The 22,666-nt window shown below is 40.6% G+C and overlaps 1 protein-coding gene across 1 annotated transcript in view; it reads right to left on the reverse strand.

Annotated features, from left to right (window-relative positions):
- Nucleotides 1-22,274, reverse strand: part of LOC134568517 (G-protein coupled receptor 54-like) — a 51,119-nt gene extending 28,845 nt beyond the window's left edge. Inside the window, exon 1 of the mRNA XM_063427149.1 lies at nt 21,995-22,274. Coding sequence (XP_063283219.1) covers nt 21,995-22,244 — 250 coding nt within the window. The 5' untranslated portion in view covers nt 22,245-22,274. The remainder of the gene's footprint in view (nt 1-21,994) is intronic.
- Between the last annotated feature and the right edge of the window lie 392 nt (nt 22,275-22,666).

The following is a 22,666-nucleotide window of genomic DNA, read 5'->3' on the forward strand; positions in this document are numbered from 1 at the left end:
GGCGGCTTTTTTTGCCGCCCCCTGGAAAATGCCGCCCAAGGCAAATGCCTTGTTTGCCTCGCGGCAAATACGCCCCTGGTAACATGGCCGGTGGCATGATTTGTATAATTATTCAAACATAGAGGGGTGGCAAAACGAGCAGAGCAGTAAAGCCGAAGTAAAGTTGACCTATAGGAAGCGCCGGCCCAGGCCCTGTGTCTCTGTTTTCTTTCTCTGTAAGTTGACATCATACGAGAAATTACATCATATATCCCTCCATCTTCCATTTTCAGATTTAAATAGTGTGAAGGAATTGAGACATGGTTTCTGCTAACCGAGCCCTAACCTTAGGCCTAACCCCAATCCCAGCCCAAACTTAAACCCTAAACCTAACCTTAAAAAATGTAGCAAGTGCATACAGTATGTCCTTCTCTATACATACAATACATACACACACACATACATACAAACAATACAAACAATGCAATACATACATACATTACATACACACACACACACACAAGATAGATAGATACATTACATACACACACATAAAATACATACACACGATAGATACATACATACATACATACATACATGCGATACATACATACGATAGATAAATACATACGATAGACAGATACATACATACATACGATAGATACATACATGCGATTGACAGATACATACATACATACAATAGATACATACATACGATAGACAGATACATACATACATACATACGATAGACAGATACATACATACATACGATAGATACATACATGCGATTGACAGATACATACATACATACAATAGATACATACATACGATAGACAGATACATACATACATACGATAGACAGATACATACATACGATAGATACATACATACGATAGATACATACATACGATAGACAGATACATACATACATACAATAGATACATACATACAATAGATACATACATACGATAGACAGATACATACATACATACGATATACAGATACATACATACATACAATAGATACATACATACGATAGACAGATACATACATACACACGATAGATACATACATACAATAGACAGATACATACATACGATACATACATACATACAATAGATACATACATACGATAGATAGATACATACATACGATAGATACATACATACGATAGATACATACAGACGATAGACAGATACATACATACATACGATAGATACATGCATACGATAGACAGATACATACATACATACGATAGACACATACATACGATAGACACATACATACGATAGACACATACATACATACGATAGATACATACATACGATAGACAGATACATACATACATACGATAGATACATACATACGATTAACAGATACATACATACATACGATAGATACATACATGCGATTGACAGATACATACATACATACGATAGATACATACATACGATAGACAGATACATACATACATACGATAGATACATACATACGATAGATACATACATACGATAGATACATACATACGATAGATACATACATGCGATTGACAGATACATACATACATACAATAGATACATACATACATACGATAGATACATACATACATACGATAGATACATACATACGATAGACAGATACATACATACATACGATAGATACATACATACGATAGACAGATACATACAATAGATACATACATACGATAGACAGATACATACATACAATAGATACATACATACGATAGACAGATACATACCGTATATACTCGAGTATAAGCCGACCCGAATATAAGCCGAGGCCCCTAATTCTACCCCAAAAAACTGGGAAAACTTATTGACTCGAGTATAAGACTAGGGCGGGAAATGCAGCAGCTACTGGTAAATTTCTAAATAAAATTAGATCCTAAAAAAATTATATTAATTGAATATTTATTTACAGTGTGTGTATATAATGAATGCAGTGTGTGTGTATGAATGCAGTGTGTGTGTATGAGTGCAGTGTGTGTGCAGTGTGTGTATGAGTGCAGTGTGTGTGTGAATGCAGTGTGTGTATGAGTGCAGTGTGTGTATGAATGCAGTGTGTGTGAATGCAGTGTGTGTGAATGCAGTGTGTGTGTGAATGCAGTGTGTGTGTGAATGCAGTGTGTGTATGAGTGCAGTGTGTGTGTGAGTGAGTGCAGTGTGTGTGTGAGTGCAGTGTGTGTATATATGCAGTTGTTATTTTATTATTATTTTGATCATGTTTTGTTATAATATTATTTATTGTATAGTAATTATTATTTTAATATTTTTTTATATTATTTTTTTTATTATTATTTTTAATATTTTTTTTTTTTTTTTTTTTTTTTTTCTTATCAAAACTTTTATTTACTGGGCGACACAAAACCACTGTCCCAGAATTGATATGGTTTCATTTGTTTGGATAAGGCCTTATATATTTTTATTTTATTATTTTTTTTAATATTTAATCTTTTTATTGTTTTAAAGTTTATAAATCTTGATGTCACAATATGAGATAGCGAGTTAACATGTTGCTAAGTATTCAGTTTCAACATTTTCCAAGAAGAATAATATAACAATTGTTATACAGTTTAAACATATAAAAAAGTACAATTTGAATAAGAGAGATATCATGATGGTGTTCAGATATCAGTAAGAGTTTCATGAACAGTTTAGTTACTAACAGAGAAAGGAAAAAACAAAAGCGTATTAACACTGCACATATATAATTAAAGGTAAGCTCTCAAACTCCTAAATCTAGTATATGGCTTAACTTTTACTTTTCACAGGATGTTATAAGACCAAGAATTTGGTCCACAGATACAACAGACTGCTAATCAGATCTAATGTGATACTGGATAAACCTAACGAATCCTGTGAGCTTACCTTTAATTATTTTTAATATTGTATTATTATTATAATTTTTTTTTTCATCCCCCCTCCCTGCTTGATCCATGGCAGGGAGGGGGGCTCTCCTTCCCTGGTGGTCCAGCATTGGTAGTTCAGTGGGGGAGAGGGGGGCTGGCAGAGCTGTAACTTACCTGTCCTGCAGCTCCTGTCAGCTCTCTCCTCCTCCGCGCCGTCCGTGCAGCTCCCTCTGTCAGCTCCCAGTGTAAGTCTCGCGAGAGCCGCGGCTCTCGCAAGACTTACACTGGGAGCTGACCGAGGTGCTGAACGGACCGGCGCGGAGGAGGAGAGAGCTGACAGGAGCTGCAGGAGAGGTAAGTAACGCTCTCTCACAGCCCCCACAAACCCAGTCTGTATTATGGCAATGCAAATTGCCATAATACAGACTATTGACTCGAGTATAAGCCGAGTTGGGGTTTTTCAGCACAAAAAATGTGCTGAAAAACTCGGCTTATACTCGAGTATATATGGTACATACGATAGACAGATACATACATACATACGATAGATACATACATACATACAATAGATACATACATACATACGATAGATACATACATACGATAGACAGATACATACATACATACGATAGATACATACATACATACAATAGATACATACATACATACGATAGATACATACATACGATAGACAGATACATACATACATACGATAGATACATACATACATACAATAGATACATACATACATACGATAGATACATACATACGATAGACAGATACATACATACATACGATAGATACATACATACGATAGACAGATACATACATACATACGATAGACAGATACATACATACATACGATAGACAGATACATACATACATACGATAGACAGATACATACATACATACGATAGATACATACAGGTGGTTTCAGCTGGCCGGCACTATTTCAGTTTTATTTCAGTATTTTCATTAGGAGTTTTCTCCTGTTTTGGGGTGATTGCTAGTTGTCTAGTTACCCCTGGGGTAACTCTGGCTCCCTGCTCTGAGAATGTCCTTTCACCCCTTCTTTGCAGCTCTGTGCCAGGATATGGCGTATGTGAGCACATTCTGGGTCAGTCTGAGAGGCGAGACGAGTCACAAATCACGTTTTTCTAACAGGGAAACAGAAAGGTTTCATTTGCCGTATCACACAATTAAATCTCTAAAAAGAAGACAAATATAATATTCGCTTCACTTTCTCTCCTTTTTTCTTCATCAGTTATATGTCTCATCTTTCCATTGTGTCATTTATCTGAAGGTTTCCTGTTTTCAGTGGAAGCTTCCTGAAAGAGATTGTTCTGATTCGCAGCGGTCGTTTGTTTTCTGTGATCTGTCGCTACGCAATATGGCAGCATTGATAAATAACCCCATAAATCTCGTTCCATACGTCTGACCCCCGAGCGCACGTTGGCACATGAAACACTGCATCATCCTGACACGTCAAGCAGCCATTGTGGATAAGACGTCAGGATGCGGGCAGCCCGATCTCCAAATAGGAGTAAAATGGTAATTACTAGACGTTTCAGGGTAAGAACCAATAATTATAATGTATCATTCGTAAAATCACCAATACTGCGCCGGGAGCTTCCTCACATGTCAATACATTGATTACAGCGATAATATGTTGGGATTTTATTAATTAATAAATTCTAATTAATTCAACAAATGTTTACTAATAACCGCTTGTGCCTTTACAGAGTCAATGAGTGAAGGCTAAAGCAATGCGTAATTAGTACTAAATTAGATTTGTATTAATTAATCAGGGAATTTCGTGTTCCTTTAAAGCTCAAAATGCACTTTTAGCGACCTCCAGTGGTGATTTTACCGTATTATTTTAGTCAGATGGGTGCAGGGTGGGTATAATATCAGTTTTTCTATATTATTTAAAATGTAATATTTTTAAAAAGTGTTATTTATCAGCTTCTGATAAGCATTTAACGGCAGGAAACAAAACGCTTCAAAATTATTATCGGTGGATTTAACCATTTCACAAAAATATTTGTGTGAGGCCCTGCGGAAACCTCCATAGTCCATAATTCTTTTTACAACATTATGTGACACATTATTCTCTTTTCCTGTTGGTTAAATAAGTGCAAGATGTAGAACATAGCCTGTAACCTCTCGCAGTGAATGGATCGCTTGAATCTAATCATAACCGTCTTTTATCTTCGTTCCTCCCAGACACACAACTATTTTAGTTTATTTTACGGACAGTTTTATAGTTTTCCTAATGTCACCACTTTTAGTAAAACTCCGCACCCCTGGATTCCGGGCCATGACCTAACCCTGTGGAGTGCTACTTACCTATTACTCACCTGTTTTTTTCTTTGTTCGAGATTTAAAGTAACCCGTTCATCTACAAAACATGGGCAAAGCCAAGCTGGCTTTAGGAAGCCATGTAACTTATACCTTGTGATTTCACCAGTATAATGCAGAAAATATACTTACCTGAAGCTTTCTAAATTCTCCAAAATGGCCTAAAATGGCTGGTGTCTCATCTGCCAATGTTCGCTAATCGTTGTATGCAGTTGATTATGTCCAGGTTAAAGGCGCTGCAAAAGGCCAGAGTAAAAGGAGCACATATGAACTGGATCGCAGCTGACCTCATCCAAATGTACCAGTTTTGGGACTCATTGTGGTCAAATTTCAAGCGTACTGGCTCTATGAATGCTCACTGTGCATATAGACAATGGCCAAATATACGCACAAAACAAACAAAATTGGCCAAGGCCCAATATTTCTGTGAAAATCTGAACAATAACCTTTCAAAACCTTAGAAACTTTTGGAAAGTCATAAATAACTTACAAACTCCCCCAATCCACTCCCAACCCTCCACTATCAAAGTGGACAACCAAACCCTGCAACCCGCCTAAGATGTAGCAAATGCCTTTAACAATGATGTTGTCAGATGCTCCACCACCCTGATTGCCAAGCTAATAAATGACACGCATCTTGAAACTACAAATGTGGATCAGGCCCCACTAAATTTGCATTTAGACAAGTTAAATTTTAGACCTGTACCTATTAGTGTCATTAAGAAACACATTAAACTAAAAATGAAAAACCAGTCTGGACCTGATCAAATCCCAGCAATGCTGTTGAAGCTCAGTGCGCCGGCCAGGGGCGTATTAGCCGCGAGGCAAACAAGGCATTTGCCTTGGGCGGCATTTTCCAGGGGGCGGCAAAAAAGCCGCCCCCAAATGCCCAAGGCAAATGTCTTGTTAGCCTTGCGGCTAACAGACATGCCGGCGGGCTGCTGGGCGATCGGGCGGCACTGCCTGGTGGGCGGGCGGGCGGCCGGCGAGGGAGCACTTCCCCTGAGCTGTCTGTTCAGCTCCCTCGCCAGCCACAGAGTGAGGCTGGGAGGCGGAGCCGCAATATGACGTCATATTCCGGCTCCCAGCCTCACTCTGAGGCGCGCGAGGGAGCTGAACAGACAGCTCAGGGGAAGTGCTCCCTCGCCGGCCGGCCGCCAGGTAGTGCCGCCCGATCACCCAGCAGCCACTGGACCACCAGGGAGGAAGAGACACCCCCCCTCCCCAGCATTCCCAAAGGTAAGGAGGCTGGGGGGGGGGGGGGAATAAAAAAAAATGTGTGAAAAATAAATTTAAAAAAAATAAAAAAAAATGTGTTAAAAAAAAAAAAAAAAAAAAATGTGTTAATGTGGGTGGGTGAGTGTGTGTCTGTGTCTGTTAGTGTGTGTGTGTGTGTGTCAGTGTGTGTGTCTGTTAGTGTGTGTGTGTGTGTCTGTTAGTGTGTCTGTTAGTGTTTGTGTCTGTTAGTGTGTGTCTGTTAGTGTTTCTGTCTGTGTCTGTTAGTGTGTGTGTGTGTGTCTGTTAGTGTGTCTGTTAGTGTGTGTGTGTCTGACTGTGTGTGTGTCTGACTGTGTGTGTGTCTGACTGTGTGTGTCTGTTAGTGTGTGTTTGCCTGTGAGTGTGTGTGTGTGTGTGTATGTTGGTGAGTGTGTGTGTGTGCTAGTTTGTGTCTGCTAGTGAGTGAGTGTGTGTCTGTTAGTGTGTGTCTGTTAGTGAGTGTTTGTCTGTTACTGAGTGTGAGTGTGTCTGTTAGTGTGTGTGTGTGTTTCTGTTAGCGAGTGTGTGTTTCTGTTAGCTAGTGTATGCGTATCTGTCAGTGAATGTGTGTGTGTGTATTTAGAATGCGGGGCGGGGGGAAAGGTTGGGTGGGGGTGGCGCAGAGGGAGGGGGGGCGCCTGAGTTTTGTCCTGCCTAGGGCAGCACAAAACCAGGATACACCACTGGTGCCGGCAATTGCTAAACCTGTGTCACAACCCTAATTAACGAATCCTTGGTGTCTGGATAGATACCCAAACTTTGGAATACTGCGAGAGTAGTGCCTATCCATAAAAGTGGTGATAGGTTTCTAACTATCGCCCAATATCATTGCTCCCAGTATTGTCAGAAATCTTAGAACAATGCGTACATACGCAACTATGTGAGTATTACCAACAATATAACTATCTGACCCCTGAACAATCGGGCTTTCGCCAGAATCACTCCACTACAACTGCCCTCTTAAAAGTTTGCAATGACATCCAAACTGGCATGGAACAAGGAGACCTAACTGGAGCTATTTTCCTTGATTTTGCAAAGGCCTTTGACACAGTATTGTTCCACTACACATACCTATCCAGGAAAGAGTTAACTTTTCCTGGTGGCTATTTTTGACGTCATTTACGTTATCTCTATGTTTGCCCTAACTCAAATCTTCTGTCAGATCACACAGTTTTCTTGAGTTTTCTTCAGACTATGCGTCTCCATTTTCTGCTATAATTCCTAAAATTGATAGTTTGTGAACTAAGTTTTACCTTAAACTATAATGTTGTACAACATCGAAAGTAAAATTTAATTATTTAATCCTCTGTCACCCAGGTCTGGGTTTTTAGAATTTATTATATTCCATTTGCAATTAGACAGTCTGTCCACCCCCATTCTCAATGTCTTATCTATTTGGTTTGTTTATATACAAGACATTCCATTCAGCTCGGGCAAAGCGGTCAGTTTTAGAGAAAGGATAGAAATTCTGTGTCTCTTTTGTTAGCTTGAAACTAACAAAATGGAGTCTTGTCTGTTCAACAATGACTTCAGAGTATACACTTTGTATTTCTATCATAGCATAAAATGTCTACCGATATAAATACCCTGACACCCATTACACAGAACCAGGTAAATAGTTAGTAGGAGTTACCGTCCAACAAACAGCTTGATTCCTGCGGGTTGTTTATCGGTGTCATTATATGTGTGAAGAGAGTCCTGGACCTTAGTTATTAAGAAAATCGAGAAAAGTTGCACTTGCCTACTTTAGGGAAAAGGCGTCTCAGAGGGGATATGATAACGTTATACAGATATATTGTGCGGCAATGAGATTGCACATTTCACACCAAACTAAGCCAGACATTTTATCCAACGCAGCTATTATGGATTAAATGATGGATACTGGGCAGTCCAGCCTTGTTAATCTTTAAATCACTAAAATCCGTCCAGCTCATCATATTTCACAATTCAGAAGCAGATTTTCTGCTAAAGTCAGAAAGGCCCGAAACCGATTGGGGCAAAACCATCCAGCTGCGCACAGGGACCGCAAAATCTTAGAATTAATTATGCTGTTCAACAATGTCCAAATTATGCAAATCAGAAATCTGAACTATCTGCTCATTGTCAGCACTAGCAGCCAGCAGGTAAATGGTTAAAAACTCTTGGCACTTCAAGGGCTTGCTAGCCAGCCATCACATTCAAAATAGTTAAAATAAAAAAATGAATAAATAAATAAATAACTCCATTAGACATTTTATCCAGCTCTGCTATTATGATCCTTCCAGTACATTAACCCCTTAAGGACCAAACTTCTGGAATAAAAGGGAATCATGACATGTCACACATCATGTGTCCTTAAGGGGTTAAATAACTTCGTATCTCGCCATTCAGCACAAATTTAGAGCAGACAGGGCTGTCAATCAAACGGTACAATATTGGTAAGCGTGAGATAATCACATTTATAATCACTGGGGTATATTCACTAAATAGCAAGCTGGGGTGAGATATAAATAATCTTGCGCAGGTTAGAATGAAATGCAGAATTCAGCAGAGAAGGAGATTATATCCACCTCCTCTATCTCACCTACATTGCTGCAAGATACTGCTGGAATTCCGTTACTATTCCGATTCTGGTACCAGTTCTAGCAGTAGCCACGATGGACCATCAGTGGCCGGAAGTGTGACTAACAAAGTCGCAGCTGCCAGCAATTTTACAATTCTCCATCGTCCAATCGCTGACTCTCTGAATTACAGTTTGTTTTATTATACTATTTTCTGACCTGCTTTAAAGAGAGTATCTCATTCTTTCCAAAAAGATTCTTCCCTTTTACTTTGTGGCAAAAATAGTAATTCCACACGACACCACAGGGTGATTGGTCAGTAGGTGCTTTAACCCCTTAAGGACACATGACGTGTGTGACATGTCATGATTCCCTTTTATTCCAGAAGTTTGGTCCTTAAGGGGTTAAAGAGGTCTGTGCAAAAACTAAAGCGATAGAGATACAGATAGAGAACAGATAACCAAATACAAAGCAAATCTGTGACAATAAGGAATGAGTGCTTTGACTACCGAAAATAAGAAATATAATTGAACTACTTGCTAAACCCTTAAAAGGAAACTGCACACACAAATCACGTTAGCTTACTGAAAAGCCCTATGTGTAAAGAGTGTGTCCTCTTTTTTTTTCATTTTACAGAAAGTAAAGATTTCAAGAGAAATTGGCAGTTTTATAAATTAACCTTGTTACACCTCCCTTGCTGTCAATCAGATAACCGGTCCTGTTACTTCCTGGTTTGTTTAGCTCAGTGGAGATAAACTCAAGGGGCAGCAACTGCCCAGAGCACCTGCCTTACAAAGACTTTTCATTGAGCTGCATTGGGAAGTCTGTGATTGGACAGCCACAGAAAGTCTGGGCGGGGTTAGAAGGGGAGGGCTTGCAAAGGAAGCAGAAAGAGATTTGCAGCTTATGCAAGCTATTTATAGATATACCCAATAAAAAATACATAATTAAATGAATGTATGTTTTTGTTGGGGGTATATCTGCTAAGTTGTTATGAAAATAGCTTAAACAGTGTGTGCAAAAAACACATTGCAGTATATTATTTAACATGGTAACAACGAACATATATTTGTACAGTTACAAAATGTAATATTGCTTTGTTATTTGATTAGTAAATTCCTATCAATGCAAAGTTAGGAAAAATGTAGTAATACGTTTTAAACATCAAGTTCCAATTCCTCTTTATTATTGCCCCTACTGCATTGCAAATCAGGATCTTAAAGCTCGGTTTATATATGTAAAATAGCCACAGGAGCTCACAATTTAAATCGTTCACGGGAGTTCCTTCAAGGATAAAAAGTTTGTTTATACATTAACCATGTGAGTCCCAAGGTGTCCTGTGCTATGCCAAGCAATGTGTTAACGTGGCGCTGTATGTTAGAGTAGAGTGCCATCTTCTGGTGACAAATATAACAGCTTGTGAAATTCCTTAACTGTCTCTTTACAGGAGCAGATAGCACACACTTAGCCAGCAAAGGAAATGTTTATATTTTAATAATAAAGGGCAAGATGGGCACTTTTTACTCAATGGGCACTAACAATGCTGCTCGTTACATGAAATAAATACAAGTTTTCACTCTCAGCATTTTCCTCTGTAGGTGACCACCTACATCAAGCACAACTAGTCGCAGTGCAGGATTTAAATATCTTCTTCATAAAGTGACCAAACAAGGGAAACGAGCTGTGCAGAGTAACAGGAAGAAATAGCTCCATAAATATCACAGCTCATTGTATCATTACAGCTTATTGTATCATTACAGGTCATTGTATTATTACACCTCATTGCATCATTACGGTCATTGTATCATTACAGCTTATTGTTTCATTACAGCTCATTGTACTATTACAGCTCATTGTATCATTACAGCTTATTGTATCATTACAGGTCATTATATTATTACACCTCATTGCATCATTACGGTCATTGTATCATTACAGCTCATTGTATCATTACACCTCATTGTATCATTACAGCTTATTGTATCATTACAGCTCATTGTATCATTACACCTCATTGTATCATTACAAGTCATTGTATTATTACACCTCATTGCATCATTACGGTCATTGTATCATTACAGCTCATTGTATCATTACACCTCATTGTATCATTACAGCTTATTGTATCATTACAGCTCATTGTATCATTACACCTCATTGTATCATTACAAGTCATTGTATTATTACACCTCATTGCATCATTACGGTCATTGTATCATTACAGCTTATTGTATCATTACAGCTCATTGTACTATTACAGCTCATTGTATCATTACAGCTCATTGTATCATTACAGCTCATTGTATCATTACACCTCATTGTATCATTACACCTCATTGTATCATTACAGCTTATTGTATAATTACAGCTCACTGTATCATTACTGCTCATTGTATCATGACTGCTCATTATACTATTACAGCTCATTGTATCATTACAGCTCATTGTATCATTACAGCTCATTGTATTATTACAGCTCCTTGTATCATTACAGCTCATTGTATTATTACAGCTCCTTGTATCATTACAGCTCATTGTATCATTACAGCTCATTGTATCATTACAGCTCATTGTATCAGTACAGCTCACTGTAGTGGTTATGGTACACGCAGTGTTTGGGTGTAGTCCCTCACTCCCTTCACTCACCGTCTGGATTCTCTGCTACCACAAGACAATGAGAAATCTCTACAGTATCCAAACAAACTTCTCCACTCCAGAAAATTATCAGGGGGGAAATCGGACAACAAAAAAACGTAAAGCAATAGCCATGGAAGCCAATTAAATGTTTTTTCTTCACTTTTAAGACGTTGTCCTCCTTTTTCCGCTAGCAGCACATTGCTAAATGTCCCCATTGTTCAGCATCTTTCCAGCTGTTGTGTGGATGACCGTCTTCCAAAATATATCGTCCCCCTCCACGCTACACACTGCTGCAATGAGAGCCCCTCCTCCACAGACTGAGTGATGATATTCGCCATTTATATAAAATATAATATTTATATAAAAACACAGCACTTTGTTCTAGCGAGAAAACTGCACAAAGCCCCCCCTCGTAGGAAGGGTTAATACATGTAAATAAAGCAATCCTATAACATATGTGGGATACCCACATGTACCCCATGTTTAACACGCCACGCGTGCAGACAAACAATCCTCAATCATGGCGGACAGGTCCACTTTAAAAGGACTTCACTGTCACTTCCTGGCATTATTACTTATCCTGTGCGCTGCGAGTCGGTGATAATAGTGCAATAGAGAAGCATTTAATTGGACCTCCCTAGGGCAGCGGTGACATCGGGGGGATTTAGAGAACATTCATACAGCTCCTGTTACCTATAACGATAATTATTATACTTTAAAGCAATTCTCCTATTGCCACCTGCAGGACAAATTATATTCAATAATAAAAAAGATATATATATATATATATATGTTATAACAAAATCTACGCCGTTTATATCGAAACTGGACAAGAAAAGCACAGAAAATTCCTAATGTAAAGGATTCAATGCTAAATCCTGCTTTCCTGTAGGATGGTTTGTGGCAAATTAAATTAGTAGCTGCAATCTATGCCACCTCCGGACCCCATATTTAAGTTTGATTCTTTCATTTGTTGCAATAAAAATACTGAAATAAATATTAAACAGATCTGACACCAAGATATACAAAGTGTTCATGTCTCATGTCCACAAAGTAAGATTTATTAATCACTGTCAATACAGTAAATCACACAATGACTGTATATGTTACTTTCAGACATTTTTGGAGAATATATTAAAACCATGTGAAGTATAATGTGTGCATATGTACAAAGAAACAAAAGTTTTTCCATGAAAAACAAAACAAATCTATTACATCCTGCTGACAGTTCCATGTATTCCATTTTGAGAGTATGTTCCCACTCAGATATTTGTACAAATTTTCCATATTTTAATGTCTGCCCACACACGCTGCACAGTCTTTAATATGTCAACCCTGGCTTCATGTGGGACTTACGTACAACGCATTACTGACCTACTGCTCCATGCAATACATCCCACTACTACAGCAATATAACCTCACCATGGCAGCAATACATCCCACTACTACAGCAATATAACCTCACCATGGCAACAATACATCCCCACTACTACAGCAATATAACCTCACCATGGCAGCAATACATCCCCACTACTACAGCAATATAACCTCACCATGGCAGCAATACAGCAATATAACCTCACCATGGCAGCAATACATCCCCACTACTACAGCAATATAACCTCACCATGGCAGCAATACATCCCACTACTACAGCAATATAACCTCACCATGGCAGCAATACATCCCACTACTACAGCAATATAACCTCACAATGGCGGCAATACATCCCACTACTACAGCAATATAACCTCACCATGGCGGCAATACATCCCACTACTACAGCAATATAACCTCACCATGGCAGCAATACATCCCACTACTACAGCAATATAACCTCACCATGGCAGCAATACATCCCACTACTACAGCAATATAACCTCACCATGGCAGCATTACATCCCACTACTACAGTAATATAACCTCACCATGGCAGCAATACATCCCACTACTACAGCAATATAACCTCACCATGGCAACATTACATCCCACTACTACAGCAATATAACCTCACAATGGCGGCAATACATCCCACTACTACAGCAATATAACCTCACAATGGCGGCAATACATCCCACTACTACAGCAATATAACCTCACCATGGCGGCAATACATCTCACTACTACAGCAATATAACCTCACCATGGCAGCAATACAGCCCACTACTACAGCAATATAACCTCACCATGGCAGCAATACATCCCACTACTACAGCAATATAACCTCACCATGGCAGCAATACATCCCACTACTACAGCAATATAACCTCACCATGGCAGCATTACATCCCACTACTACAGCAATATAACCTCATCATGGCGGCAATACATCCCACTACTACAGCAATATAACCTCACCATGGCAGCAATACATCCAACTACTACAGCAATATAACCTCACAATGGTGGCAATACATCCCCACTACTACAGCAATATAACCTCATCATGGCGGCAATACATCCCACTACTACAGCAATATAACCTCACCATGGCAGCAATACATCCCACTACTACAGCAATATAACCTCACCATGGCAGCAATACATCCCACTACTACAGCAATATAACCTCACCATGGCAGCAATACAGCCCACTACTACAGCAATATAATCTCACAATGGTGGCAATACATCCCACTACTACAGCAATATAACCTCACCATGGCGGCAATACATCTCACTACTACAGCAATATAACCTCACCATGGCAGCAATACATCCCACTACTACAGCAATATAACCTCACAATGGCGGCAATACATCCCACTACTACAGCAATATAACCTCACCATGGCAACAATACATCCCCACTACTACAGCAATATAACCTCACCATGGCAGCAATACATCCCCACTACTACAGCAATATAACCTCACCATGGCAGCAATACAGCCCCACTACTACAGCAATATAACCTCACCATGGCAGCAATACATCCCACTACTACAGCAATATAACCTCACCATGGCAGCAATACATCCCACTACTACAGCAATATAACCTCACAATGGCGGCAATACATCCCACTACTACAGCAATATAACCTCACCATGGCGGCAATACATCCCACTACTACAGCAATATAACCTCACCATGGCGGCAATACATCCCACTACTACAGCAATATAACCTCACCATGGCAGCAATACATCCCACTACTACAGCAATATAACCTCACCATGGCAGCAATACATCCCACTACTACAGTAATATAACCTCACCATGGCAGCAATACATCCCACTACTACAGCAATATAACCTCACCATGGCAACATTACATCCCACTACTACAGCAATATAACCTCACAATGGCGGCAATACATCCCACTACTACAGCAATATAACCTCACAATGGTGGCAATACATCCCACTACTACAGCAATATAACCTCACCATGGCGGCAATACATCTCACTACTACAGCAATATAACCTCACCATGGCAGCAATACAGCCCACTACTACAGCAATATAACCTCACCATGGCAGCAATACATCCCACTACTACAGCAATATAACCTCACCATGGCAGCAATACATCCCACTACTACAGCAATATAACCTCACCATGGCAGCATTACATCCCACTACTACAGCAATATAACCTCATCATGGCGGCAATACATCCCACTACTACAGCAATATAACCTCACCATGGCAGCAATACATCCAACTACTACAGCAATATAACCTCACAATGGTGGCAATACAACCCCACTACTACAGCAATATAACCTCATCATGGCGGCAATACATCCCACTACTACAGCAATATAACCTCACCATGGCAGCAATACATCCCACTACTACAGCAATATAACCTCACCATGGCAGCAATACATCCCACTACTACAGCAATATAACCTCACCATGGCGGCAATACAGCCCACTACTACAGCAATATAATCTCACAATGGTGGCAATACATCCCACTACTACAGCAATATAACCTCACCATGGCGGCAATACATCTCACTACTACAGCAATATAACCTCACCATGGCAGCAATACATCCCACTACTACAGCAATATAACCTCACAATGGCGGCAATACATCCCACTACTACAGCAATATAACCTCACAATGGTGGCAATACATCCCACTACTACAGCAATATAACCTCACCATGGCGGCAATACATCTCACTACTACAGCAATATAACCTCACCATGGCAGCAATACATCCCACTACTACAGCAATATAACCTCACCATGGCAGCAATACATCCCACTACTACAGCAATATAACCTCACCATGGCGGCAATACATCCCACTACTTCAGCAATATAACCTCACCATGACAGCAATACATCCCACTACTACAGCAATATAACCTCACCATGGCAGCAATACATCCCCACTACTACAGCAATATAACCTCACAATGGCGGCAATACATCCCACTACTACAGCAATATAACCACACCATGGCGGCAATACATCTCACTACTACAGCAATATAACCTCACCATGGCAGCAATACATCCCACTACTACAGCAATATAACCTCACCATGACGGCAATACATCCCACTACTACAGCAATATAACCTCACCATGGCGGCAATACATCCCACTACTTCAGCAATATAACCTCACCATGACAGCAATACATCCCACTACTACAGCAATATAACCTCACCATGGCAACAATACATCCCACTACTACAGCAATATAACCTCACAATGGCGGCAATACATCCCACTACTACAGCAATATAACCTCACCATGGCAGCAATACATCCCACTACTACAGCAATATAACCTCACCATGGCAGCAATACATCCCACTACTACAGCAATATAACCTCACAATGGCGGCAATACATCCCACTACTACAGCAATATAACCTCACCATGGCGGCAATACATTCCACTACTACAGCAATATAACCTCACCATGGAGGCAATACATCCCACTACTACAGCAATATAACCTCACCATGAAAGCAATACATCCCACTACTACAGCAATATAACCTCATCATGGCAGCAATACATCCCCACTACTACAGCAATATAACCTCACCATGGCAGCAATACATCCCACTACTACAGCAATATAACCTCACCATGGCAGCATTACATCCCACTACTACAGCAATATAACCTCACCATGGCAGCATTACATCCCACTACTACAGCAATATAACCTCACCATGGCAGCAATACATCCCACTACTACAGCAATATAACCTCACAATGGCGGCAATACATCCCACTACTACAGCAATATAACCTCACAATGGCGGCAATACATCCCACTACTACAGCAATATAACCTCACCATGGCGGCAATACATTCCACTACTACAGCAATATAACCTCACAATGGCGGCAATACATCCCACTACTACAGCAATATAACCTCACCATGGCGGCAATACATCCCACTACTACAGCAATATAACCTCACCATGGCGGCAATACATTCCACTACTACAGCAATATAACCTCACAATGGCGGCAATACATCCCACTACTACAGCAATATAACCTCACCATGGAGGCAATACATCCCACTACTACAGCAATATAACCTCACCATGGCGGCAATACATTCCACTACTACAGCAATATAACCTCACAATGGCGGCAATACATCCCACTACTACAGCAATATAACCTCACCATGGAGGCAATACATCCCACTACTACAGCAATATAACCTCACAATGGCGGCAATACATCCCACTACTACAGCAATATAACCTCACCATGGCGGCAATACATTCCACTACTACAGCAATATAACCTCACAATGGCGGCAATACATCCCACTACTACAGCAATATAACCTCACCATGGAGGCAATACATCCCACTACTACAGCAATATAACCTCACCATGAAAGCAATACATCCCACTACTACAGCAATATAACCTCATCATGGCAGCAATACATCCCCACTACTACAGCAATATAACCTCACCATGGCAGCAATACATCCCCACTACTACAGCAATATAACCTCACCATGGCAGCAATACATCCCACTACTACAGCAATATAACCTCACCATGGCAGCATTACATCCCACTACTACAGCAATATAACCTCACCATGGCAGCATTACATCCCACTACTACAGCAATATAACCTCACCATGGCAACAATACATCCCACTACTACAGCAATATAACCTCATCATGGCAGCAATACATCCCCACTACTACAGCAATATAACCTCATCATGGCAGCAATACATCCCCACTACTACAGCAATATAACCTCACAATGGCGGCAATACATCTCACTACTACAGCAATATAACCTCACCATGGCAGCAATACATCCCACTACTACAGCAATATAACCTCACCATGGCAGCAATACATCCCACTACTACAGCAATATAACCTCACCATGGCAGCAATACATCCCCACTACTACAGCAATATAACCTCACAATGGTGGCAATACATCCCCACTACTACAGCAATATAACCTCACCATGGCAGCAATACATCCCACTACTACAGCAATATAACCTAACCATGGCAGCAATACATCCCACTACTACAGCAATATAACCTCACCATGGCAGCAATACAGCCCACTACTACAGCAATATAACCTCACCATGGCGGCAATACATCCCACTACTACAGCAATATAACCTCACCATGGCAGCAATACAGCCCACTACTACAGCAATATAACCTCACCATGGCGGCAATACATCCCACTACTACAGCAATATAACCTCACCATGGCAGCAATACATCCCACTACTACAGCAATATAACCTCACCATGGCAGCAATACATCCCACTACTACAGCAATATAACCTCACCATGGCAGCAATACATCCCACTACTACAGCAATATAACCTCACCATGGCAGCAATACAGCCCACTACTACAGCAATATAACCTCACCATGGCGGCAATACATCCCACTACTACAGCAATATAACCTCACCATGGCAGCAATACATCCCACTACTACAGCAATATAACCTCACCATGGCGGCAATACATCCCACTACTACAGCAATATAACCTCACCATGGCAGCAATACATCCCACTACTACAGCAATATAACCTCACCATGGCAGCAATACATCCCACTACTACAGCAATATAACCTCACCATGGCAGCAATACATCCCACTACTACAGCAATATAACCTCACCATGGCAGCAATACATCCCACTACTACAGCAATATAACCTCACCATGGCAGCATTACATCCCACTACTACAGCAATATAACCTCACCATGGCGGCAATACATCCCACTACTACAGCAATATAACCTCACCATGGCAGCAAAACATCCCACTACTACAGCAATATAACCTCACCATGGCAGCAATACAGCCCCACTACTACAGCAATATAACCTCACCATGGCAGCAATACATCCCACTACTACAGCAATATAACCTCACCATGGCAGCAATACATCCCACTACTACAGCAATATAACCTCACCATGGCAGCAATACATCCCACTACTACAGCAATATAACCTCACCATGGCAGCAATACATCCCCACTACTACAGCAATATATCCTCACCATGGCAGCAATACATCCCCACTACTACAGCAATATAACCTCCCAATGGCGGCAATAAATCCCACTACTACAGCAATATAACCTCACCATGGCAGCAATACATCCCCACTACTAAAGCAATATAACCTCACCATGGCAGCAATACAGCCCACTACTACAGCAATATAACCTCACCATGGCAGCAATACAGCCCACTACTACAGCAATATAACCTCACCATGGCAGCAATACAGCCCACTACTACAGCAATATAACCTCACCATGGCAGCAATACAGCCCACTACTACAGCAATATAACCTCACCATGGCAGCAATACATCCCACTACTACAGCAATATAACCTCACCATGGCAGCAATACATCCCACTACTACAGCAATATAACCTCACCATGGCAGCAATACATCCCCACTACTACAGCAATATAACCTCACCATGGCAACAATACAGCCCACTACTACAGCAATATAACCTCACCATGGCAGCAATACAGCCCACTACTACAGCAATATAACCTCACCATGGCAGCAATACAGCCCACTACTACACCAATATAACCTCACCATGGCAGCAATACAGCCCACTACTACAGCAATATAACCTCACCATGGCAGCAATACAGCCCACTACTACAGCAATATAACCTCACCATGGCAGCAAAATACCTTCAGCATGGCAGCAATACAACCCCACCATGGCAGCAATACAACCCCACCATGGCAGCAATATACCTCCACCATGGCAGCCATATAGTCCCACCATGGCAGCCATATAATCCCACCATGGCAGCAATACAGCCCCTACCATGGCAGCAATATACCTCCACCATGGCAGCAATACAACCCCACCATGGCAGCAATATACCTCCACCATGGCAGCAATATGCCTCCACCATGGCAGTAATATACCTCCACCATGGCAGCCATACAACCCCACCATGGCAGCAATATGCCTCCACCATGTCAGCAATACAGCCCCACTATGACCGCAATATACCTCCACCATGGCAGCCATATAGTCCCGCCACCACCACCATGACAGCAATACAAGCTCACAATTACAATATCCAGTCCACTATAACAGCAATACAGCCCCAACCATGTCAGCAATACAAACTCACCATTACAAGCCAATAAACAGTCCACCATAATAGCATTACCGCCGCACCCCCACCATGACAGCAAGAGAACCTCCACCATGACAGCAATAGACCCTCCATCGTGACAGCAATAGACCCTCCATCGTGACAGCAATAGAACCTCCATCGTGACAGCAATAGAACCTCCATCGTGACAGCAATAGAACCTCCATTGTGACAGTAATAGAACCTCCATCGTGACAGCAATAGAACCTCCATCGTGACAGCAATACAGCCCCCACCATGACAGCAATAGAACCTCCATTGTGACAGCAATACAGCCCCCACCATAACAGCAATACAGCCCCCACCATGACAGCAATACAAGCTCACCATTACAACAAACACACAGTCCACCATGACAGCAATATAGTCTCTACCATGGCTGATATACAGCCCCCACCATGGCAGCAACACAACTCCACAATGGCAGCAACACAGCTCAATGGTAAAAGATACTTAATAACAATTAGAAACTCATTCCTGTTTTGGGAATATTATGGTAAAAAAGAATTGAAATAAAGTTTATACTTATAGGAAAAAGGGAAATCAAGCAAACTAGCCTGGTAAAAATCACCATGATTAATATAACCACAATTAGTATGGTAATTATCCACTGAGTTAATTAAAACCAAATCTGGTATACTAGTAATTACAGGATTAGTTAGCCCAACAGCTAGTATAGTAGGAATTGCCAGAGGTAGTTAGAATCACAGCTAGTTAAAGCCAAACTAGTCTGGTAGGAATCAACAAAGTCTGTTATATATAAAGCCAGTCTAAAATAAATCACCAGGTTAGTTAGGATCAAAACTAGTCTGTTCAGAATCTAAAGGGTTATTTAGTTTAACTGCTAGTCAGGTTAGTTGGACCAACAGCTAGTCTGGTAGGATTTGCCATTTACAATTATAACTAGTATGGTAGGAATAACTAGGGAAGGTGAGTCCAAAAGGAATCACCCAGATCAGTTTAATAGCTATTCAGATAGGACCCACCAGGGTTAGAACTGAAAAGATTCTAGTATCACTTGGGTTAGTTAGAACCAAAACTAGTCTGGTAGGAATCTACATGGTTTGTTAACCCGGAAGGTTAATTCAGACAGATTTGATATTTAATGCCAATTGTTTAGTGTCCGATGTAAAAAAGAAAAATTGGCTCTAAATATTGTGAGGGGGGGGGCCGATTTAAACTCATAATTTATCTACTTATACAACTCCACTAATATATATATTAGACAGACAGACAGACAGACAGATGGACGGTTCTTGAAATAAATTAAATAACGTTCATTGAGGATTCAGATGAATAAATATTTGTTTTTCTCGTTTCTTGGTTTTGTTACCGCATAGTTTAACTTATAAAGTAGTTTTTTTACTGGATAATAACGTTAGTAGCCATAACTGTATTCATTCTTAGAACGTCCAATGTTTGGACAGCTAATAATGTGATATTGTAAATTGTATTACGTGTTAGGTCTTTAACAGAACATTTATTTGCTAAACAGTGAGTTGTGATACACTGACAATCAAATAGCAAAAATGTAGGTAACAATAGCACATTTATATAAAAAAATTATAGAAATACACACACACACACACACACACATATATATATATATACACATTTAAATGCTTCCTCAATAAACCCCTTTAATGATTGAGGACAAGTGGAGGTCCATGCTTACCTATGTAAAAGTTGGTGGCAGTCCTCATTTGTCTGTGCTTTGAGATAACATATATAACCAGAGAATTTCCAATCAGCCCTACGAGCATGATGAGGGCAAAAAACAGGGGTACAAGCCAGGCGTCGGTCAGGAAAGGTGGGGGTCCAGTTTCTGTCCTGTTTAGGGACTCGTTAGTCTGACTCCAGTTTCCCAGCACACTGAAGTTCAAAGCCTCCCATGACTCGTCCAGCATTTCGTTAGCCAGAGCCATCAACGATCAATCGGCATTCACCGGGAAAAATAAACTTTGCTTTATACTTTGAACCCCAATAAGTTTTAATAAATAAAAACCATCACCAAATCTGCAGGGACGCACAGCTAAATAACTCCCACCGCTGCTGATCCCACAGGACTCTGTCACCTTGAGCTGCGATGCTTCTGTCCATATCCAGCGCTGCAGACTATGTTGGCACTATATAAATAATTGTAATTGCTCCTTTATCTTGGAAATCACAGAGTGCTCACAGATCCGGAGCTGCGTCTCTCCCCCCCAGACAGAGAGAGAGGTGACTGATAATTCTTCTCTTCTTTTTTATAGTGAGAGACACGTGGAAACAGCGAAGCGAGACAGACCCTCGTATATAGTTGCCATGCAACAAAGCACGTCCCATCATCCTTCAATAGAATATATTT

Source organism: Pelobates fuscus, chromosome 7 (assembly GCF_036172605.1).
Source record: "Pelobates fuscus isolate aPelFus1 chromosome 7, aPelFus1.pri, whole genome shotgun sequence".
Lineage (NCBI taxonomy): Eukaryota > Metazoa > Chordata > Amphibia > Anura > Pelobatidae > Pelobates > Pelobates fuscus.